General features: G+C 41.2%; 1 protein-coding gene across 4 annotated transcripts in view; it reads left to right on the top strand.

The window, feature by feature from the left end:
- kcnq4 (potassium voltage-gated channel, KQT-like subfamily, member 4) overlaps window positions 1–21,384 on the top strand; it is a 55,530-nt gene that overhangs the window by 27,186 nt on the left and 6,960 nt on the right. For 2 of the 4 annotated variants that reach the window (XM_085261641.1, XM_085261637.1), the window contains exons 2-11: window positions 2,595–2,685; window positions 3,915–4,041; window positions 4,351–4,526; window positions 5,578–5,703; window positions 6,371–6,481; window positions 6,579–6,674; window positions 6,787–6,875; window positions 12,648–12,773; window positions 15,609–15,838; window positions 15,918–16,014. In XM_085261641.1, coding sequence (XP_085117767.1) covers window positions 2,595–2,685; window positions 3,915–4,041; window positions 4,351–4,526; window positions 5,578–5,703; window positions 6,371–6,481; window positions 6,579–6,674; window positions 6,787–6,875; window positions 12,648–12,773; window positions 15,609–15,838; window positions 15,918–16,014 — 1,269 coding nt within the window. Of the gene's footprint in view, window positions 1–2,594; window positions 2,686–3,914; window positions 4,042–4,350; window positions 4,527–5,577; window positions 5,704–6,370; window positions 6,482–6,578; window positions 6,675–6,786; window positions 6,876–12,647; window positions 12,774–13,134; window positions 13,156–13,731; window positions 13,789–15,608; window positions 15,839–15,917; window positions 16,015–21,384 lie in introns of all 4 variants that reach the window. The other 2 variants (XM_085261640.1, XM_085261638.1) reach the window with 2 other exon arrangements.

The following is a 21,384-nucleotide window of genomic DNA, read 5'->3' as shown; positions in this document are numbered from 1 at the left end:
AAAGAAATAAATCCACATATTGCCTCCTGTCTATCTGTGCTGTCTTCCCTGGACATTTGTTAGTTTTTCCTGATCAATCAGTCAAGAGGTCACAAAAAAGATCTACTCATTTATTCTTGCTCCTGCCTGTTATTTTTATTTTTCTTACACTTCATGTGAACCCAAGAGATGGTGATGGACTGAGACAAATCAGGTCTTTCTTATCGTTTCTTCTTCTGCTGAACATAAATAGGTTTCCAATTTCTTTTTGTTTTTGTTTCACATGGCTGTTGTCCTCTTTCCCAGTGGAACATTTCTCAGTGGAAACGGTATACAGATCAGGCTTTGTGTGCTTCTCAGTTCAGCTGACCTGCTGCTTTTTTGCAAAGCAGCTTTTTAATGCAAACGCTTTAAATGCATTTCATTTCTCACACATTAGCCCAGTTAGAGACTTGTTGATCGTATTACTGAAGATAAAGGGCACCATTGTGCGAGGCTTTGAGAACTGGTTTCGGGTCCAGCAAGTGTTCTCTAACTTTGGGCTGTGACATGTTGACCAGCTGGACCAGCAGCTGCCACCTGGATAATCCTGCCTTGTTGTTCTAGATTTCAAATGGCACAAAGGGCAGCCAGGGAGTGGTTGTGTGTTTGTTCATTTCTCTCAGCTCTTTTTTGCTGTATCTTTTACCCACTTTGTTCTCAAATGGTCCTTCCATGTTCACTGTTATTGTGCTGTGGATCATGTTGTGGAGCTGCGGAGTTGCAGTATGTGGTTAAAGCCAAAAGCAAAGCAGCTGAGCTCCATCACGCTATTGGGGTGATCTGTGATAATCTTACCATTGTTGAGGTAATCTCGGTGTGGGTAATGAAGTTCTTGTGGTTGTCTGACAGTTAGTTTTTAGTCTCACCGAGAATATGCGATTAAATAAATTCATTGTAGCTCTCTTGAGGAACCAATTATATATATATAAATACAATAACATCATTAACGGATAATGAAAATAAAAAGAAACATTATTTTCTAACATAATCAGCATGCTGAGCCTCCTTTAATCGCACTTACACTGAATCTAGCAATAACTTTTTCCACCTGTTAAGTGGGACAGCGAGGTGCAGTAGTGCCAGTGTTTTCCTCTTTTAGGCCCCACGCAATTCCAGAAACACACTAACATGAAATTAGAGTTGATGCCCTGTGCGTAGTGAGGAAAATATTGTTGAATGGCATCAAATATTTTGTTGTTAACAGCTAATGTTTGCATGTGAGAACTGTGATAATAGATTCGGCATTTTAAAATGTTCCCTAACAGTTGTCCTGAACTTAATGATGGAAATTCTGACTTCCCACATCTGCAGAGACACTGAAAAAAATTAAGTGCTTATATAAAGATGAGAGCGGCTTAAGCATGAGACAGAATCAGTCAGAATTTATGTTGTGTTTAATTTCAGGGGAGTTCTTGAGCTCAAGTGGCCATTACTTCTGTGGGGCGAAGTTTTTTTCCTAGCTGAACCGCAGGTTTCCATTTGCTATTGTCCTAATCTAAAAGATTATTTTAGATTATTTATTTTATTATTTTATCCATAATAATAATAATTATATTATCCATGTGCCATTAGACCAACCCTTCTGAATTTTTATTATATTATTATAATCATATATATACTCCTGATGATTATATATGATTATATATATAACTGTGATGTTATATGTGCTGCGAGTGGAGAGCGAGACTAAAATATCATTAGCATGTCACAATAAAGGTTTATGGCAGGAATAAGCAGTACTTCTGATACACAAACCACACTCAGAAGATCAAGTGATTGCGGCTGGTTTTCTTGTCTTCTGATTTATGTTTAGCTGTTTTATTGATTTCATTGATCGTTCGCAGAGTTATTCAGGATGTTTCACAACAGAATGAAATAGTTTCTGGCTTGTATGTGGACCACATTTTTATTTTTTGATAATAAAAATAAAAATACAATTAAATATGAAAATGAAATAAAATTTAAACATTTATTTATTTATAACTTTTATATACTCACTTGCCAGGGGGATATTTTGGTGAGTCCATGCAAATTGTAACCTCAGCTTAGCTCCCAGGACTGGGTGCAGTCTTCTGCTGCTCTAGCTAATCTGTGTATTTAGAGATGTTCTGTATATCTTTAGTTACTGTTGCCTTCCTATCAAAGCAGTCTGCCCCTTTTCCTCTGACCTCTGACATCAACAAGGTTTTTTTTTCACTCAGAGAACTGCTGCTCATTGGATATTTTCTCTTCTTCAAACCATTGTCAGTAAACCCTAGAGACGGTTGTGCACAGAGTTGCTGCCATTGCTGCTCATTAGATATTTGCAGTAATGAACAGTTAAATCAGGGTACGTAATAAGGTGGCAGTTGAATGGCCTGACAATTTATGCAAAAAACAAACAAACTTGGTTCTATTAGAGTGATTTTTGTCCTACTCACTGAATATGACCGTTTGCATTGTGTTACAGATCAGCAAGTGTTTTCCTGCTTTGTGTGCAGTAATTTTTTGTGTTAGCGGTTAATCATGCAGAGACTAAACAATATATGTAATGAACTGTGTGTGTAACTGATGTGTTTTTGTGTGTGTTTCAGTTTTCTTCTGGTGTTCAGCTGCTTAGTGCTGTCCGTGTTCTCCACCATCCCCGAACACCAGAAAGCCGCAAACCAAGGTCTCTTCATCCTGGTAGGACCCCCTTCTTCCCTCTAGTTTGCCCTCTTGTTTATACTTATACAAACACATTTATGGCAGCTCCAGTGCACATCGTCACACGCTGTCCTTGCATGCATGCCGTCTCACTTGCTGCAGTCCATCCATGCGTGCTTGCGTATGTGCTTTTCTTTACCGTTAGCGGCGCAGATAGCCATGTAAGCAGGTGGGAGGATTCAGGTGTTGTTGACTGCGCAGGAAATCACAGACATGATGCACTAATCCTAATAGCTATCCCTTAATCCCCTCTCTTCCTCTGTACTTCAGCTGCTTTAGTGAAAGGTAATGGACACCCTTTTCCTCCTTCCTAACCTGACTCGTCCTCTCTCAGCCACCTTTTCCCCCTCTCTCTTCCCACCTTGCGCTTCATAACGTGTTATTTAATGGTAGTACTCTTCACTTCCACATTCCCTCCCTTCACTCTTTCGATCAATCACCTGGCCATTAGCAGACAATCACCCATTAGTGGATTTTACTTACATGAACATTTGCTCTAATGACAGATTGGTTCAGCGCATTATAAACTGTCTGCACGGTCCAGAAACCTGAAAGCAGGAAAGACGCGTGGAAAATGGTTTGACTTGAGTCAGAACTCTAAAGCTGTTAAATTTTCAGTTTAGAAACTGAACATATGACACGAATGTCCCTGGCTACAGTTTTTCTCTCTCTGCTAAGACCTTTAAAATGATATCATGGGAAAGGTTTAATAAACAGAGTGCAGGGAATGTAAATCATGTTATGAAGATTCACATTAGTTCATGTGTTACTGTAAAAAAATGTAAAATATACTTCCCAGCTAGATGTTCATCACATGCAGTGTGACATATTGTGTACTTTTCATGTTACCATGACCCTTTCCACAGCACTGATATTTTTCCTTTTGTTTTTCTTTGTGGTCTCTCAACATAGAGGCTGTGTTGAGTTCACTTGAAAGGTAACATGGTCCTTTTTCCGAAAAAGGCGTTTAGCGTGTGGCTACAACACAAGCTGAACATAACCATGATCCAAAATGGATCACTGGCAACTTGATAGACGTTGGGCAGATAAACACCAGATTGCTACTTTAAATAAAATAGACAGCTCTGTTTGGGAGGCAGTTGGTGAGCGTGACACTGGTTTAACAATTTAATGGGAACCCTGTAAAATGATGATTAGTTGAACAAACATAACTGACCCCTCTTTCACTCTGTGTGTGTCGCTTGCAGGAATTTGTCATGATCGTGGTGTTTGGCTTGGAGTACTTCATCAGGGTTTGGGCAGCCGGATGTTGCTGCAGATACCGAGGATGGAAAGGACGACTGAAATTTGCCAGGAAGCCTTTTTGTGTCATAGGTTAGAGTGTGTTTATTTGTGTTTTCCACCTGTTTTCTACTGATTTGGTGCTGAAAAAGCAGCTTAAAGTTGGAACCACTGACATTTATGGCATTAAGAGGGGGTGAAATTTCATAATTCACAGAAGGAGCCTGTAAGGGATGTTTCTCCTCTTATGGGAATTGCCTCTATAATAGCTACATTATGTAACACTGAAATAAGCCTGCGCCACGTCGCTGGAAAATATGTGAAACTATTAATGTATTCATATAAAAGTATCCCTCGGGTGCTGTTTCTTTCTTTGTCATGATGTGAACATCTTCTCTCTAGACTTCATTGTGTTCGTGGCGTCACTGGGAGTGATTGCAGCAGGCACGCAGGGCAACATCTTTGCTACGTCCGCCCTGCGCAGCATGCGTTTTCTTCAGATTTTGCGTATGGTACGCATGGACCGACGAGGAGGCACCTGGAAACTTCTGGGCTCCGTGGTGTATGCTCACAGCAAGGTGGGAATGAGAGGCTGATAAATATGCAGTTAGGTCCCTATGTTTTTGGGCGGTGACACAAAGTAAGATTTTCAAAAGTAGCTTAAATAAGAGTTTTTCAAATCAAACAATGGCCAAATCAGTTTCTTAATTCCAGCACAACAGAGCAGCTTTTCAGTTACTGAAGTCAAAACTGGAGGTGGAGAAACCCACGAACAAGCAAGGAGGAAACATGGCTTTCAATGATGCCCCTGGGATCTACACTTCAGTCCCTAAATGCAAAATTTCATCTGCATATTAAAAACAATCATTTAGCTTGGCAGTTATTTTAAACCTGTGAAAATGGGGAGCTGTGTATAACAACGTCTGTAGTTTCTGAACACTTAACGTAATACTTTGGTAAAAACTTTCAAGTAAAAGTGAAATTTGCACTTCAGTGGCATGGTGATTGTTTGATGTAAAATCCACTGTGGTGGTGTACGTTGTCCAAACTCATCATACACATGTTCTGACATGTAAACACTGTTTATCTGGTTTATGTTTAAGCAATAACATTTCATTGATTAAGTTGTACACTGAAAATGAAAAGTAAGCTAATACACAGTAGCCACTTGCAACATTATGGATTATTATAAGAGCAGAGAGGAGGCTGAGGGCTGCCATTAAAAGGCCCGCGATGACATGATGGGAACTAATGGGATAAATATCTCAATAGCTTTCAGCGTCAAGGAATATCTTGTGACTCTAATGGATGACCAGCCGTTGTTTGATTACATTCACAGGCCTCAAACATCAAACTCGCTGCTCATTTCTGGCAAATTAGCTGTTACCTTGTTGTGCTGACTTCCTCGCCTGTCACCCAGCATTCGGTTGGAGAACACCTATATACGGCTGTCATGATGATAATGGTGATGAATTGATGCATCAGCTGTCAGAGCAGCCAAGTCAAAGTGGAAGCCAAATGTGATTATGATGAGATTTTAGCCCATAATGATAATAGAGATACAGCAGAGACTGTGGTGGATTGTGATGCTGCTGACAGGTGTGACTAATACCACTGTCTGTCTCACAGGAGTTGATCACAGCCTGGTACATAGGTTTCCTGGTCCTGATCTTTGCCTCCTTCCTCGTCTACCTGGCAGAGAAAGACATCAACTCAGACTTCAACACTTATGCAGACTCCCTCTGGTGGGGGACTGTGAGTATTGCTAACTGTGCCCATATTTGGACTCCCTTTGCAAACATCCCTTTATCATCTTATCATCTGTGATTTAAATGCTCGAGTATACCCAGATGGGATCTATAAATTAAGATTCAGGAGGTGGTAAATGTGTTGTTTTTGGCCAGTTTGTTTAAAGAAGACTCAGTTGTAGGTGAGTGATTGTTGTGTTATCTGAATGTGCATTTCACAAACCTTTAGGTATGTGAGCTGTGCATTTTGTCTGTCTGACTGTCAACAAGACTGCAAAAAATCTGCCAGGCTGAGTTCCACAATGGAGCAAGAGCAATAGAAGAGCCCATTAAGTTTTGGCGTGGATCCACAGAGCTTCTATTAAACTTCTCACTCTTAGTCTTAGAGGAGGGTTCAGCGTGAGATAATTCACAGTGATTTCTAGTCACTGCAAAACATGTCATGAAAGATTGCTGTGGTTTTTAAATTGACAGAAATCACGGGTGGAAGTGAGTGCACTTTCATATCAGATCTTTTTTGTGGGAGTAACTTCAGCTTTCATGAATATATGCTTGAAAAAATTGGCTCTTTGTAAAAGAAACAGTGCAACATGTCAGTGCAGTTTTTGAAAACTGGTAATTTATTAGGCCTCTTCTATTTTGAGCTCGAGATCTGTATTTCTTCCTCTACTCAGATAACTTTAACTACGATTGGCTACGGTGACAAGACCCCTCATACGTGGCAGGGACGGCTCCTAGCTGCCGGCTTTGCTCTTCTGGGAGTCTCTTTCTTTGCCCTGCCTGCTGTAAGTCTCCTATATTTACTCACAGTTCGCGACTCCTTCGGCATTGCCCAAAGTCACGAGTTGCACTCCTGACATTAATTTGATCTTTGACCCTCAGGGAATTTTGGGGTCAGGCTTTGCCTTAAAGGTTCAAGAGCAACACAGGCAGAAACACTTTGAGAAGAGGAGGATGCCTGCAGCAAACCTGATACAGGTGACGGCCACAGCAAGAGTCTCAAAAGCTGTTTCATTCACACTCAAGCAGGAAACCACACAGGCTGCTAACTTTCGCTGTTTTTATCGCTTTGTGTTTTTTTTTTCTTCAGGCTGCATGGCGTCTCTACTCAACAGATGCCAAACACTCCTATCTAACAGCTACTTGGTACTTCTACGACAGCATGTTGCCTTCTTTCAGGTAGGCGCTCCTACCAGGCTGAGCACTGAGTGGATTCAGCCATCAGAAATCTGCGGGCACCTTTGGCCGTGTTTGGTTGGAGTGTAAAGGCAGACAGAGATTTGAGAGTTGCATCAGAACATTTCTCAAAAAGCAAATCCTGAAACATGTAGAGAAGTTTGTGGTTTGGTTTCTGCTCATGCGTTCATATCGCTGCACACATCATGTCTGCTACCTGCAACCCTCTCTCAGTTAAACTGAGGATTGTAGTGACAGAAATGATTTTGATTTGCTCTCCATTTATTATTTAAGATTTCTGCCACCTCGTTTATTTTTTCAGATTTTTCTTCTACGCAGTGGTTTCTTACGTTTTGCATTTATGTATTAATTTGACTAATTTTTATTTTCTTAAAAGGAGGGGAACCTGAGAAACATGAAGAGACACATGCATCTGTTTACATTTAAATTAAGTCAGACTTGCACTGCCCGATTCTTACTCTTCACACATGTACAGTACCGTGCAAAGTCTTGAACTACTCCTCATTTCTTTATGTTTTGTTACCTGGCAATTATCAGAGGAATGCTTTGTTTGTTTATTTATTCATTTTCTTAAGCCACTTAACATTGTCCTACGAATCATTCAAGCAAAAAAAAGAAATAAAGCGCTGAACCAGTTCTGCTTCTGTGTCTAACAGACGACAAAGAACCAAGGTTGAATTGTATCAGTTTAAAGAAACTGAACATGTGGACAAATGGCAGCTCTAATACAACTATCTGTAGCAGATAGTTGTATTAGAGCTGCCACTGTCTGATCTGATCTGTGATCAAAAAGTGTCAAAACTGATGGAATTATGAACACAAAAAAGCCCACTGATTTAGTACCATATGGAAATCATCTGATTTGTAACGGCTTCATTTTTCAGGATTGCAGTGATCACAAACACATTGCCTATTGAGTGAAAGCAAGCCTGCATAAAAAACACACAAAGAAACACTATCAGTCATGGATTGGCCTCCCCAGAGCCCAGACATCAACATTATTGATCATGCTGGCAAAGAACCGAACAAAAGGTAGCCAACAGAAGAGCTTTGAATGTCCTTCAAGGAGTCTGAAGAAATATTACTGAAGACTAGGGCTGCCACGATTAGTCGACTAGTCACGATTACGTCGACTATCAAAATCGTCGACGACTAATTTAATAGTCGACGCGTCGTTTGAAGCTTTGTAAGATAATAATAATAATAATAAACTTTATTTATAAAGCACACTTAAAAACCAAGGGTATGCCAAGGTGCTTAACAAGTAAAATAGAGTATAGGAGGAGGATAATAGAAATAGGACCAAAGCAAGTACTAAATATGCAAGCAGATAACTGTCACTAATACATAGGAAGGCAACAGGTACAGAGCAAACAAGAATTTAAATGAGCATAGAAGTGCATGATATAAAATCATAAAAGAAATATTAACTAGAGGGAAAGGCAAGATTGAATAAGTGGGTTTTTAATCGTGATTTGAACAGTGCAATGGAATCAGATGCGCGGAGGTCGAGAGGAAGGGTATTCCACAGTACCGGGGCAGCCAGAGCAAACGCACGGTCACCCCGGGACTTCAGTCGAGATCTGGGTTGGGTCAGAAGTAGTTGAGTGGCAGATCTGAGTGTTCTAGCAGGAGTATGTGGTTTGAGAAGTTCACTAAGATAACTTGGCGCTAATTTATTAATAGTTTTGAAAGTAAGGAGTAATATTTTAAATTGAATACGGTACTTTATGGGCAGCCAATGCAGGCTAGCTAGGACAGGGGTAATATGGATAAATTTCCTGGTACCAGTCAAAAGGCGGGCTGCTGCATTTTGGACTGTTTGCAGTTTAAGAAGAAGAGAAGAGGGAAGACCATAGTACAAGGAGTTACAATAATCCAACCTGGAGGTCACAAAAGCGTGAATAAGCTTCTCCAGGTCCTCATGCGGAATATAATGCCTAGCCTTAGAGATAAGGCGCAGTTGGTGGAAGCTAGATCTCACTACAGCAGACACTTGCTTATCAAGTTTGAGCGAGCTATCCAGCAGTACACCCAAGTTACTGACATAGTCACAAGAAAAACTAGCAAAGGAACCCAGGGCAGCACAGAGTTGGGCACGAGGGATTTTACTGTTGAACACCACAATCTCAGTCTTCTTATCATTTAAAACAAGGGAATTACTCAGGAACCATTCTTTGACCTCCCGCATGCATTCTTGAAAGTAGTGCAGGGACACAGCAAGGTCGTCAGTAAGTTCAAAATAGATCTGTATGTCATCGGCATAACAGTGGAAGGCGATATTGTATTTTTCAAAGATTGTGCCTAGAGGGAGCAAATACAATGAGAAGAGAATAGGGCCTAAAACTGATCCTTGAGGCACACCACAACAGACCGGAGCGGAGGAAGAGGAGAAGGTGCCTAAGTGAACTGATAAGGATCTATCAGCGAGGTATGATTTAAACCAGTCGAGGGCAGTGCCTCTAATACCCACAGTGTGCTCAAGTCTTAGTAATAAAATGTTATGGTCTACCATATCAAAGGCCGAAGAGAGGTCCAGTAAAACTAGGACCATAGAGCGTCCAGTATCAGTGATTACAAGAATATCATTAAGAACTCTAACCAACGCTGTTTCAGTGCTATGCAATGGCTTAAAGGCAGATTGAAATTTCTCAGCAATATTGTTCGTGTCCAAGTACGCCTGGAGTTGGGAGAGAACTAGTCTCTCCAGGATCTTGGACAAGAACGAAAGCTTAGAGATCGGTCTATAGTTTGAAAGGTCATAACAGTCAGAATTTCTTTTTTTAAGAATCGGGTGGACTACAGCATGCTTAAAGGACAAAGGAACACAGCCTGAGAGCAAGGAAAAGTTCATAAGAAATAGGATACTAGGTCCGATTACATCAAAACAGTCCTTAGCTAAACGAGATGGAAGAATGTCAAGCACAGTATTGGTGTTATTCATTTGAGCAACTAGCCGCTTAAGAGTCAAAAGTGACACAGGCTCAAACTGGTGGAAAGTTGAAATGCACTCAGGAATGGGGAGAGGATATAAAGCAGGGGGAAGGGAGGACTTAAGAGATGAGACCTTTTTTAAAAAGTGAGTTTGAAATCGCTCACAAAGACCCTGAGAATGAATTAAAGGCATATCCGGGGAAGGGTTAACCACAGAGTTAAAAATTTTAAATAAGGTACGGGGGTTATGGTCATTGGCCAGGATGATTTTGGACAAGAAGGACGCTTTGGCCGTTTTAGCAGCACTTTGGAATTTTAAGCGGCTAGTCCGTAGCATGTCATGGGAAACCTGAAGTTTATCTTTTTTCCACCTTCTCTCAGCGCGCCGACACACGCGACGTAAGGCGCGCGTAGTGTCATTAAGCCAACACTGAGAGTAGGTTCTAGGGCGCTTCATCTTGATGGGGGCAACAGTATCAAGGATTGAAGAAATCAGCGATAGGAAGGAATTAGCACAGTCATCAACCGAGTGAAAAGAACAACAGTCAAGAGTGACAGATGCAGAATCCAAGAAAGACATAGAGAAGTTTGACATCGCTTCAGCATTAATTACACGTAGCGGGCGAAGGGGAGCCGCAGGATGTAGTTCATTAGTGCATAAGCCAGTATCAAATATAACTGGGAAATGATCCGAGATCCCAGCGTCACTTATATCCTTGATACAAATGTCCAGACCATATGAGAAAACCAAGTCCAAAGTATGTCCTTTAACATGCGTTGGGTCATTAACCCACTGAGCCAGGTTAAAAGAGTCCGTTAAGGCAAGGAAGTCTTTAGCAAATGAGTCATCCTTACAGCAAGTGTGTATGTTAAAATCACCGACAATGAGAACACAACCATACTTAAAAAGAACGGAGCCTAGGAGATCAGCAAAGTCCGTGATAAAATATTTGCTATATTTAGGGGGTCGATAAACCACCACGCAGAGTGTGGTCGTGGATGCAGTCATCTCCAATAATTGGACTTCAAAGCTAGAGTAGGTAGGTGAGGGTAGCTGCCGAACTGCATACGAATTCTTAAAAACCGAGGCTACGCCGCCACCCCTACCAGTAAGCCTTGGTGAGCTAAAAGCAACACAGTCCGACGGAAGAAGTTCAGTAAAAGGGATGAACTCACCAGGACGAATCCAGGTTTCAGTCAGGAATAAGGCATCAATCCCATTAGTGGAGATGAAGTCATTTAAAAGAAAGGTCTTATTGACCAGCGACCTGACATTAAGCAATGCCATCCGTATCCTAGGGGCTAAGTCGCCACGGGTGGTGCGTCGTAGGACACTTAGGTTGCTTCGGCAAACGCCGCGTCGGAGCGATGTTATCCAAACCCGAGCAGGAGAACATGCCACAGGAATCGCAGGGTAGACTTCGTGGTCGGCCAAGCAGATCCAGCGGTGGGTGAGCAACTTAGCATCAGAGCGCTCCTGGGAAGGAGGGAAAGAAGATAAAATATCCAGGCTGGCATGTGGGTAGCCTGTGGCTCTGGCTTTTAAGTAGAGCCTGAAGCGAACGCGACGGCCGCTCCTTCTACCTACTTTTGTTCTCACAAAAGACGCAGGAATCAGTAGTAGGATTTAAGAGTGTAATAATGGACTGAAACAGAAGATGGCAGCACTGCATGTACAAGGATGCCAGCTGCCGTTAAACCCCGAAGAAGAAGAAACTGTGTCCCAGAATTCATAGCGCGGCCCATCGCGGCCCTGCTTAGTTTCCAACAATGGCGGCAGCTGGTTAGTTTTAATATTATTCTTATTATTCTTTCTGGGTCACAAAATAAACGTTTAACATATTTTCAGGCGAGAATGTAGCTGTGTAAACCTCAAATATCTGCTCAGTTTATCAAGACACCACATATTTTCAAAAGCGCTCCGACGTTTTCGGAGGCATCTGTTACCCACTAGCTCGATAGCTAGCCGGGGGCTAGGCTAACTAGAGCCGTGAGAACACCGGACTCCCGGCAGATCGTTTTCAAACCCACCGCCGTCTTTCACTACTCAGGTTAAACATGATATATAAGTCACTTAGATAACTTCAAAATGTTGTTTGGCTTTTTTCAGTGTTTTATTTGTTCCTGAGTAAATCGGTTTGGATGAGATTAAAGTTATAGTTTTTACACAGCTGAATAAACGTCAAGCAGACAGCTGATCATCAGAAGTGTGAGATGCTGGAGAATTTACTCCGGTGTCCTGTTATATTTTAGATAGCAAGGAGTTTATTAAACTCCACCGAAACACTCTGCAAATGTCATTAAAATTTAATAAACTATCATCTTGTCTTTATTTTTAGTTAGCACAGACCTTAAACACTTAAAGCTGAAAGCTAATGATAGTTATATAAGAGCAGATGCTGCTGGTGCAATAAGCTGTATGCTGTATGTTCAATGGATGATGATCTGATTAGTCGACTAATCGCAAAAGTAATCGCTGACTAGTCGACTATCAAAATAATCGTTTGTGGCAGCCCTACTGAAGACAGCTTAAAGACTCGATAAGAATGCTCGCCTTTTTCCTAGTATTTTGTGTTTCCATGTATGTTTGCACGTGTTTTTAATATCTCTGTGCACCTATTTCCCATTTTCAAATATAAACAAATCAGCTTTGGCTCAAGACATTTGCACAGTACTCTACATCTTAGATCTTTCATGTATCCCTCTTGTTTTGAGCGTTTGGACCATCGATTTGGCCTTTTTGTTAGTTTTTCCTCCATTTGTTGCCTTTTTGTTCATTTGTTCATGTGTTTTTTGTTTATTTGTGCACGTGGGTGTCAGAGAACTGACGCTACTGTTCAGTCACCTCCAGAGACAGCGTAACACCAAGAAGGTTCTCCACAACTCCTACCACACGCTGCTGTCTGGGCTGCGGCCCTACAGCTCCCCCTACCTGTCGGGGGACAGGTACGCAACAGCCTCACAGTACATCCAGGCAGGGTGACAAAAGTCTGCCTATAGTCCTGCTGTAGGCAATAAGACACAGAACAATACACTCAGCAGGTGTACACATGCAAAAGACACGCTGCTTCCAGAGCTTTCTGCATGTACGCCTTTTATCTAACAGTTCTTCACTAATGTGATCTGAGACCACTGTGTTGCAGGCCCTCCTGCTTCTCTGCATCTTTGTCTGCTTTAGCGCATACTCCTGCCATTTCCACCACCTCTTGCTGTTCACTCACCAGTTTCCTCTTCCTGTCTTCATCTTTCTTCCCCTATTATTTCCATCGTATCTTTTCCATGCCATCCATCCTCCATCTGTTCTCAGGAAGGCAGAAGTTCCATGCAGGTTTGTTCTCCAAGTCATGAGATGTGCTTGTTGAGTAAAGGGCATTCATAGCTGGGATAGATTCATTAGCATAAACTCAAACCAAAGTAACACAGGGCTGTTTATCTAATTTGTAAACAGTGGAGTTATGCATGAGAGCGAAGCACATTAAGGTTTTTGAATATTAAGTTTTGTTGGTAGGATTGTCTCGTTATTGAGGAGCTGCTGTCCCACCGTGATGTTTAATGGACTGTCTTGATGAATATACTCAGGTGAAGCATTACCTTCTACCCTGGCATGACCCTTTCCCACCAACTGATCCCACCTAACTGCTAACTGAGCGTGTCTCAGTAATCCAAACTTGCCTCTCAGAAATATATTTTCCAGTTGAAGGTAAGGGAAGAGGCTGTTTGGACTATTGAGATGTTACACCTCACCCCTCCTCTCTCCGTTTCTTGCTTCTGCTGCGTTTTATCCTCATGGGTAACAACACGTACTCAGGTTGTGTCCCAGAACTTCTCCGCCATCCTCCCCCACTTCTTCCACTCCTCTCTTCCCCTCACTTCCTCTCTCCCTCTGCCTTGTGTGTCTCCCCAGTCAACTCCTCTCTAAAAAGCGGGGTCTCTTCCGGATACACGCTGGCCGCAAGCAGAGGTATCCACGGCAACAAGCCTGTGCACGGGGCACGCTAAATTGTCACAGATCAATACCTAGCATCCTCCTTTAACGGCACATCCTCCTTACCTTGCCTGAAACACCCAAATGATTGTGGGCCAGTGCAGTGATTTAAATGTTTTGTTCATGGAAAAAAAAAAATTCTGATGTGAAATTTTTTTAACAGTAACCACTTAAATTAAAGTAGCACGACTTAGCTGATGCTACAGCATTTCATTTTGTTTTAAGCAATCAACAAGCTGCCATGTGAAACTTCAAACAGTCACTACGTTCTGGTCCACAAATGCTTGCGTGAATCCTTTATTATAAAAACATGCTCTCCTATGTTTTAATATGAGGAAATTTCTCCAAGTTCTTCTTTATTGTAATTGCTGGAGAATGTAGAGCTGAATGTTTTTGTTTTGGCAAAGAAGCGACGAAACCATGTGTTAAAATCACTGCAGAAGTCGTGGGTGATTTACGACTCTGACAAGTTAAACACATGGATTTTGAGGACATTGAGTATTCCCTCAAAAATCAGTGACTTTTTACTCTTTGAAAAGTCTGATAAATGTCATGCTCTAGTCTTGCTTCCTGCTTTCATTTCAGTTAGTCAGTTCAGTTTTTAGTCTCTTCTTGGAGAAACTGCTTAAACGATTAAGCATGCTTTCCACTTTCCTGTTCATATTAGTCATATTAGTTTGCAAACAATGTATTCTTTATTGCTCAAATACTTTAGATTGCATGCAGTATTCCTGCATGGCTGTGGAAAGATTCAGTAAAGTTCGTGGTCCTCAGTGGATCCAAATGATTTTACGTCCTTTCCCAGCAGCATGCAAACTCCTTTCACTCTACCTCCCCCATTTCTTCTACTCTAACCAAAGCATTTCTCATTGCTTGAATGAAATGCGGTTTCCAACAACACTCCCAAGCTGTTTATATTTTCATTTAAATGGCCGGCTACCTTGTAACACATGCAAAACAAAGAGTATATCATCGTAAAAAACAAATTCTTGAGCGAATGACTTGGCCAAAATTGCTCCGTGGTGCATGATGTTTGTGTTGCCTTATGGATCCGTGACAGGAACATGTGAGTGGCCATAGTGTTGGGTTGGACTACAAGTGCATGCTATAACAGCAGCGTTAGGAGTCAATCATCCGTAGAGAATGGCTGCTAAATAGCTTTTCTACTGTAAAGAGATGACCTCACGTATGGGGCTGACTTGTGGTGAGTGGTATAGAGTACTTAATGAGACACCTTTTATATGGCTGCACTTTGAAGCTAATATTTTGATGCTTATACACCGTTGAACGGATTAAGAGAGCTTTTCTGATGGTAGGTGGAGCATTTTTCCGCCGTCCCAGCACTAGTGCAAGTCTTGAATCAGGTTTCGGGTTTTGATTTTGCTGATTCAGGTGCTGTGATAGGCACATTAAATGAACAAATCCTCAGGGCAGAATGAGTTTCTAGCAATTCAGAGTGCTGCATTTGGACACTGCCTCCGTGATAAGTCAGCTAGTCTGTCTTTCGTTGGGACAAAATATAAATGTCTGTCCGTCTCCTTGCTTCGTCTGTTTGTATATGTGATGACTGTTTAGAAAGACAGGCCACATTTTTGGTGTTCTTCCACAATTACTAACAGACTCCTTTCCAACAAGCTCAGGCTGCCCTTCTCTCGCTTCCCTAAGCTCGCAGGATAACACGGTGTAGTGACCTGTAAAGTCAAAGGCATGGACATTGCGATCAGTGACAAAACTGCAGTTTTCCAAAATGAATACCAGTGCCTGCATATGTTTAACTCTTTCTACTTTGCTGTCAGCGGTAAAATAGGCTTTCGGGATCGGATCAGGATGAACAATTCCCGTTCATCCCAAACTATTCGGAACAAGGCTTCGCCGTTGTCCCCTAGCTCTGGTGTCCGCCGCTCTCCCAGCCAGGAGAACGTCCCCGAGGCCACGAGCCCGGGAAAGGTCCAAAAGAGCTGGAGCTTCAATGACCGCACACGCTTCCGCACCTCCCTGCGCCTCAAACCGCGTCCTCCTGTTGATGGTGAGCAGCCCACACACACTTTCTATTCTCTTTGCATTTAAATGTGTCTGAGTAACTCACCGCTGCTCTGCACTAATAGAGGGACTCGGGGAGGACAGCGTGGAAGACAAACCATACTGTGACGTAACAATGGAGGAGGTGATCCCAGCAGTGAAGACGCTTATACGAGCTGTCAGGTGAGTCCTGCCATCAGCTGTACTTCCTGAAATTGAGGTTTTTTTCTTTTTGTGTGAGTGTGAAATAAACATTTGGAGGTCCTTCCTTAATTTTTAAAATTGTATTTCTGTACTTGACATCAAAGACTTAAACACTAGTTTATCTGTATTTTGTCGCAGAAGCTTTAACTGTGGAGTTTTATTGGATAACATATCTTCTATTACAAGTATTTCTTTTATGCTTCAATCATCTCCTCTCTTAGTGACCACGCTGAAGTATAAAACTTGTATTTGCTGATCCATTGTTGTATTTTTGATCTTTTGTAATTTGTGACTTAATTAGAAACATCTCAAATGATACTGAAATAATAATTTCAATACTGAAACCATACCTAATATAGTCTTTTATTGAGCTTTATGGTTGATTCCTTTGTCTCCATCGCACTACAGCCAAGTTTTAGTGATGACACTTTTAGCAGGTTGATATTAGACATCAAAATATTCTCTATTTAATAAAAGAAAATAATATAAAGTCAACTACAGTCATTTGACAAAGAAACTATCTTTCAGCTCTGTCTAGGAGTCAGGATATAATAAAAAAAATCTTTACACTGTCTCGTTACTTATTTGCATGGCTATATGGCTATAATGCACAAAAACCACCTGCAGCATATCAGCACCAACACCTCATACAAACTGTCAAGCATGGTGGTGGAGGGGTGATGACTTGGGCTTGTTTTGCAGCCATAGGACATGAACACCTTGCATTAAGTTGACCATGAACTCCTCTGTACACCAAAGCATTCTAGAGTCAAATGTGAAGACATTTGTCCAACAGCTGAAGCTGGGCCCAAATTGGGTCATCCAACAAGACAATGATCCCCAAACACAAATATACAACAGAAGGGCTGAAAAAGAAAAGAATCAAGATGTCGCATTGGTCGAGTCAAAGCTCAGACCTCAACCTGATTGAAAAGCTGTGGAGGAACCTTAACAGAGTTTTGCTTAAATGAAGGACCCAAACATTAATGAACTGAAGCAACGCTGTAAAGAAGAACAGGTCAGAAATGCTCCACAGTGATGTGAGAGAGTGATAAAACAATTACTTCAACTTATTGTTGGCAAAGGTAACTCTACAAGCTACTGAATCATGGATTTGTTTAGTTTTACAAATACTGCTTCTGTATTTGGCTTAGCCTTTGTTGAGTAAGTAGTGACACGATGTAATATGTTGCTGTTCTTGCATGGTTGTAGCGCTCCAAGCATAAAGCGACTTTTTTATATTTTCATATGTAAAACCTTTGAACTGACCAAGGTTGTACTTTCTTTTCTACATGAGTGTAGTTTCTCTATTAAATCATAATTTTCAGCTACAAGCCAGAGCTGCTGTCCGTCCTGTTATTGACTGGATAAGATCACTCACCCGCCAGTGGTGGTTCCTATTGTACACAGCCTTCATTAATAGGTGAACATGCCTCTCCTCCATTTAAGAGCTGGCGTGCGCAGATTCAGCTGACTGAGTAAAAATGTCCTCTTAGGAGAGGTAACTGGGCCCTCCTGCAGGCTGGGTTAGTTCCCTCCATGTGACCTTGTGTCTCAGCAGGCCCGACTCATTCATGTGTGAGGTGGCATGACTGGAAAAATGTATTAGAGAGTATACAAGCATCCAGATGATGCTGTGTCATTTCAACAATGACACCAAAAATTAGAAGTTGCTTACACCTGAGCTGAGATTGATGTTAATTCCTATCACGCCGAAAAGTGGAGAGACATGTGGACATAGGTCCAGTGTCCTCCCACCTCATGTACAAAGTCACATTCATTCTCACATAATAGTAAGAGATTGTAGCAGAGGAATACTACAATTGCTAGCAAACATCTGGTGTTACGGTCTAGTTTGTCTCCCGGGGTGCAGGTTGGGGTGACGATGAGAGCACATTAAAATGACTCTGGTCCCTGATGTCAGCACTGTACCCTCAGAGCATTTCTCTTGATAGCGTGACAGCGTCTGTGTGGTTCCATATATACTTTAAAAAATAGCGGTTATATGCATAAAATGAAAATCTATATATCATGACATCAGGGATTGTGAAATTCAGCTGTCATTCAACAGTAACTTGTTTTAGACAGATTTCTGGCCTGTAAGTTCATAATATCACACAAAGGCAGTTGGTAAATCAACTCAAGGTACCAGAGACCAGCTACAACACAAGTGGTGTTGACAACATGTGACTAATTGTAAACATTTCTATTGTCAGCTGAGGCTGTAAACCGTGAGCTGAAAAAGCCAAAGAGGTTATAGAGGTAACACGGGCTAAAAGCAACACTCTTGGTGTAGCCACTCAGTGTGTCTGAGGAGATGTACAGCATATAGTAATCTATTTAAAACTAAGGTACGAATGTGTACGCTAAGTGAAAAAGCCTGCAGTGTAAAAGCACTGAATAAATAAAGTCCATTTAAAGCCAAGAAGGAAAAAATGCAGACTGTGTCAGTCAGTAAACTTAGTGTGTGCAAAACTAAGTACATAAATTTTGTACTACAAGTTCAAGCCTTTATGCTTCAGGATTATTTTACTACATGGCATCTTATAGGACAGTAAAGCTGCTAAACTCTCTCTCATCTCTTGCTTAGTGGGTAAGTTACCATATGTGCTCACCTCTCTCTTTAGATTGAAGGTTGTCAGTTCAAGTGCAGTATGGGACAGTTCTCAAAACCTCTTCTTTTGGTTTATATTGTGTATTATACATCAGCACCCTTTTTTAGAAATGTTTTCCCTCTTCTTATATCTCACATAGAACACTGTAGATATTTTCCTGTGAAGAAAATCATTCCATACTGCAGAGGGAACGCTTTACTACAACGAGTTAACTCTGAACACTGAGGGTGACTACACTTTAAATACAAAAAGTTTTATGGCATAAACAGTTACGACCTTTCGGAGCATTTCCATTAGGTACAGAGTAGCTTCTATCTCATGTACAGTACACCTCCTATGTGTTTATAAGCCATCATCTTTACCTCTAACTTTCTAGCTGCATCAGAGGCGAGCTAGAGAAACATGACCTGCTCTGGAGCAGGTAAGGTGTGTGCAAGTTACCATGGTGACTTCATAGCTTGGAGAAACAACAATCAATTGAATATTTTCTAAGGTTGAAAGAGTATTATGATCGAACAGTAGAGACACAGACACTTAACAAGGGAACAGCTTATGCTGTCAGTCCGATCTGAACCCGAAAAGCTTGATTGTGTTGGAATATTTATTACACTTATGGTCACATAACATGGTTTTGATTACCTGGACAAAGGCCACAGACCAAAATGCATTGATGAAGTTGTTCTTCATACCACACTTGTTGCTTTCCTTCATGCATGTTGGCAAAAGATGTTGTCAGCTGGTGTGAGTGTAAATATTGACTCTTAATATGATAATATGATAATATGCTTAAATTAAACTAGTGAAATAAACTGGAAAAATGGAAGATTATATTACAGCTTTGATTCTTTATTGTATTTATCTGAGGCCTGCCCGCATTTATTATTTCACTAATAAAAACACCAGTCTTGGATTTGTCGCATGGTGTTTTTTAGGTGTCTGTATCTGTGGATACAGCTTGTTAATTTATCACTGGTATCAGATTGGTATCAGTATCATATCAGAAATGGAAAAAGCTGCATCCGTTATAAAGACAGGCAGTTATGAAATGCAGCACATTTGTCTTCTTACCCAACAAGGTCAACAGGACATCTCTGCCCCGTCTCTCAGGTTTTCTAAGTTTGACGCTGTTTAAACCGATCAGACTTTACTCTTGTCCACTTACTAATGAGCTGTCTGAACACAGTGCTTGTTAACACATAGAGTGATGCTTTCTCTTCATTGGGTGCACAGCAGATGGATGTTTACCATTGCAGAGATGATGTATAATGGTTTGATAGTGTAATGCCACTGATAGGCCATTATATGATCTCTCCTCGGGTTTTCACTTGACTCAGCAGATAGCTCTGACCTCAGCTGCTCAGTGCTGCAGACAATAGAAGTGAGGAGCTTCCTATATATAGTGCAGGTGTGTAAACAGCAGGTGCATCACTGTGTTAACACACACACATGCATGCAGCTTCTCAGAAAGGTATTTGATTGGTGTAAGTGAAAACACCACATTTTGCAGCAGGTCTTAGTGCTGATCTTTCACTTTCGGTGAATGTTATTAATCAGTGCCCGGCTGACTGAATAAATGCGTAAATGCCCGTTCTGTTTGCGTATGTGCGAAGGGATTGGTAGTGGGAGAAAGGAGGAGGGTGTGGGGAAATTAGGTCTGGTGTTTTTCTGTATTTCCTTTATTGTAAGTCTCCTCCAAACAAATCCAATAATCTAAAGTACTATGCAAATGTCTTGAGCCGCTGCTGATGTGTTTATATTTATGCTAGAAAAATGGGATACAGGTGCAGACAGTTATTGAAATGTGCAAAAACACATGAAAATACAGTATATGAGGCAAAAACTGAGTTTGTACAAATCTAATGAGCATTAAAGTGAATTTTTGTTATGGCCTTTATTCTTTAACGCAGCCTGAACTCTCTTAGGAAAGCTTTCCTGTAATTTGTAACTTTCTTTGTAGTTGGAATGATTCATAGGTCTGCATTAAGTGGCTTAACAAACAAACAAAACAAATATTCCTCTGAAAATGATCAGGTACAAGGATTGAACTGAAAATGAGTCAAATAGCAGCCAGTGTCAAACAAATAACTCATCACAAAGAACTTCAGGAAGCCTGGAGAACTATTGCTCAAGCCCACTTTGAAATCTGACTCCTGGGAAGCAAAATATAAAGAAATGATGGCTCAGACGAAGTGACAAAAATAGCTTGGACACGGCCACTATTTATAGTGTTTAATCTTGAATCATCAGATTTTGTGTTCTTTCAGCTGAATATTTTTTAAAGTTATCAGATTTACACATCAAATTTTCCATAAGCATACTTAGCCACGTACTGTAGCTTATAGGGTTTATTCAGTAATCTAGTGAAGGATCAGACCTGCAGGGGCTCACCCTACTTGGCCCACGTAGAATTTGTGTCAGCACAACAGTCGTTTTTAATTCCCAGATAAATCCTTGCCATTTGACACTATCAGAGATCCACCTTTGCTGACTTGCAAAAATATTTGCATTGGCTAAGCAAGCATTTTAGGGCACAATTGACACTTCTATTTGTTCAGTCATTACTGTGTTTTTACGTCTCAGCTTCCGAGAAGTCGGGGGGTGGTGATGGTATCTTTCAGTGAGCAGTGCCAGCTGTAGTGTAGAACTGCGACTGACAGGAAGTTAACTGGAGAGAGAGGGGAGCCCTACTCTTATCCGACTGTGTATTATGAAAACCATATCAGTGGCCAGGAAG

Source organism: Mchenga conophoros, linkage group LG22 (assembly GCF_057382185.1).
Source record: "Mchenga conophoros isolate Kocher_MC1m ecotype Shallow Benthic linkage group LG22, M_conophoros_male_GT1.1, whole genome shotgun sequence".
Taxonomy (NCBI): domain Eukaryota; kingdom Metazoa; phylum Chordata; class Actinopteri; order Cichliformes; family Cichlidae; genus Mchenga; species Mchenga conophoros.
The sequence above is the reverse complement of the archived record's forward strand: the minus strand, read 5'-3'. Positions and strand labels throughout refer to the sequence as shown.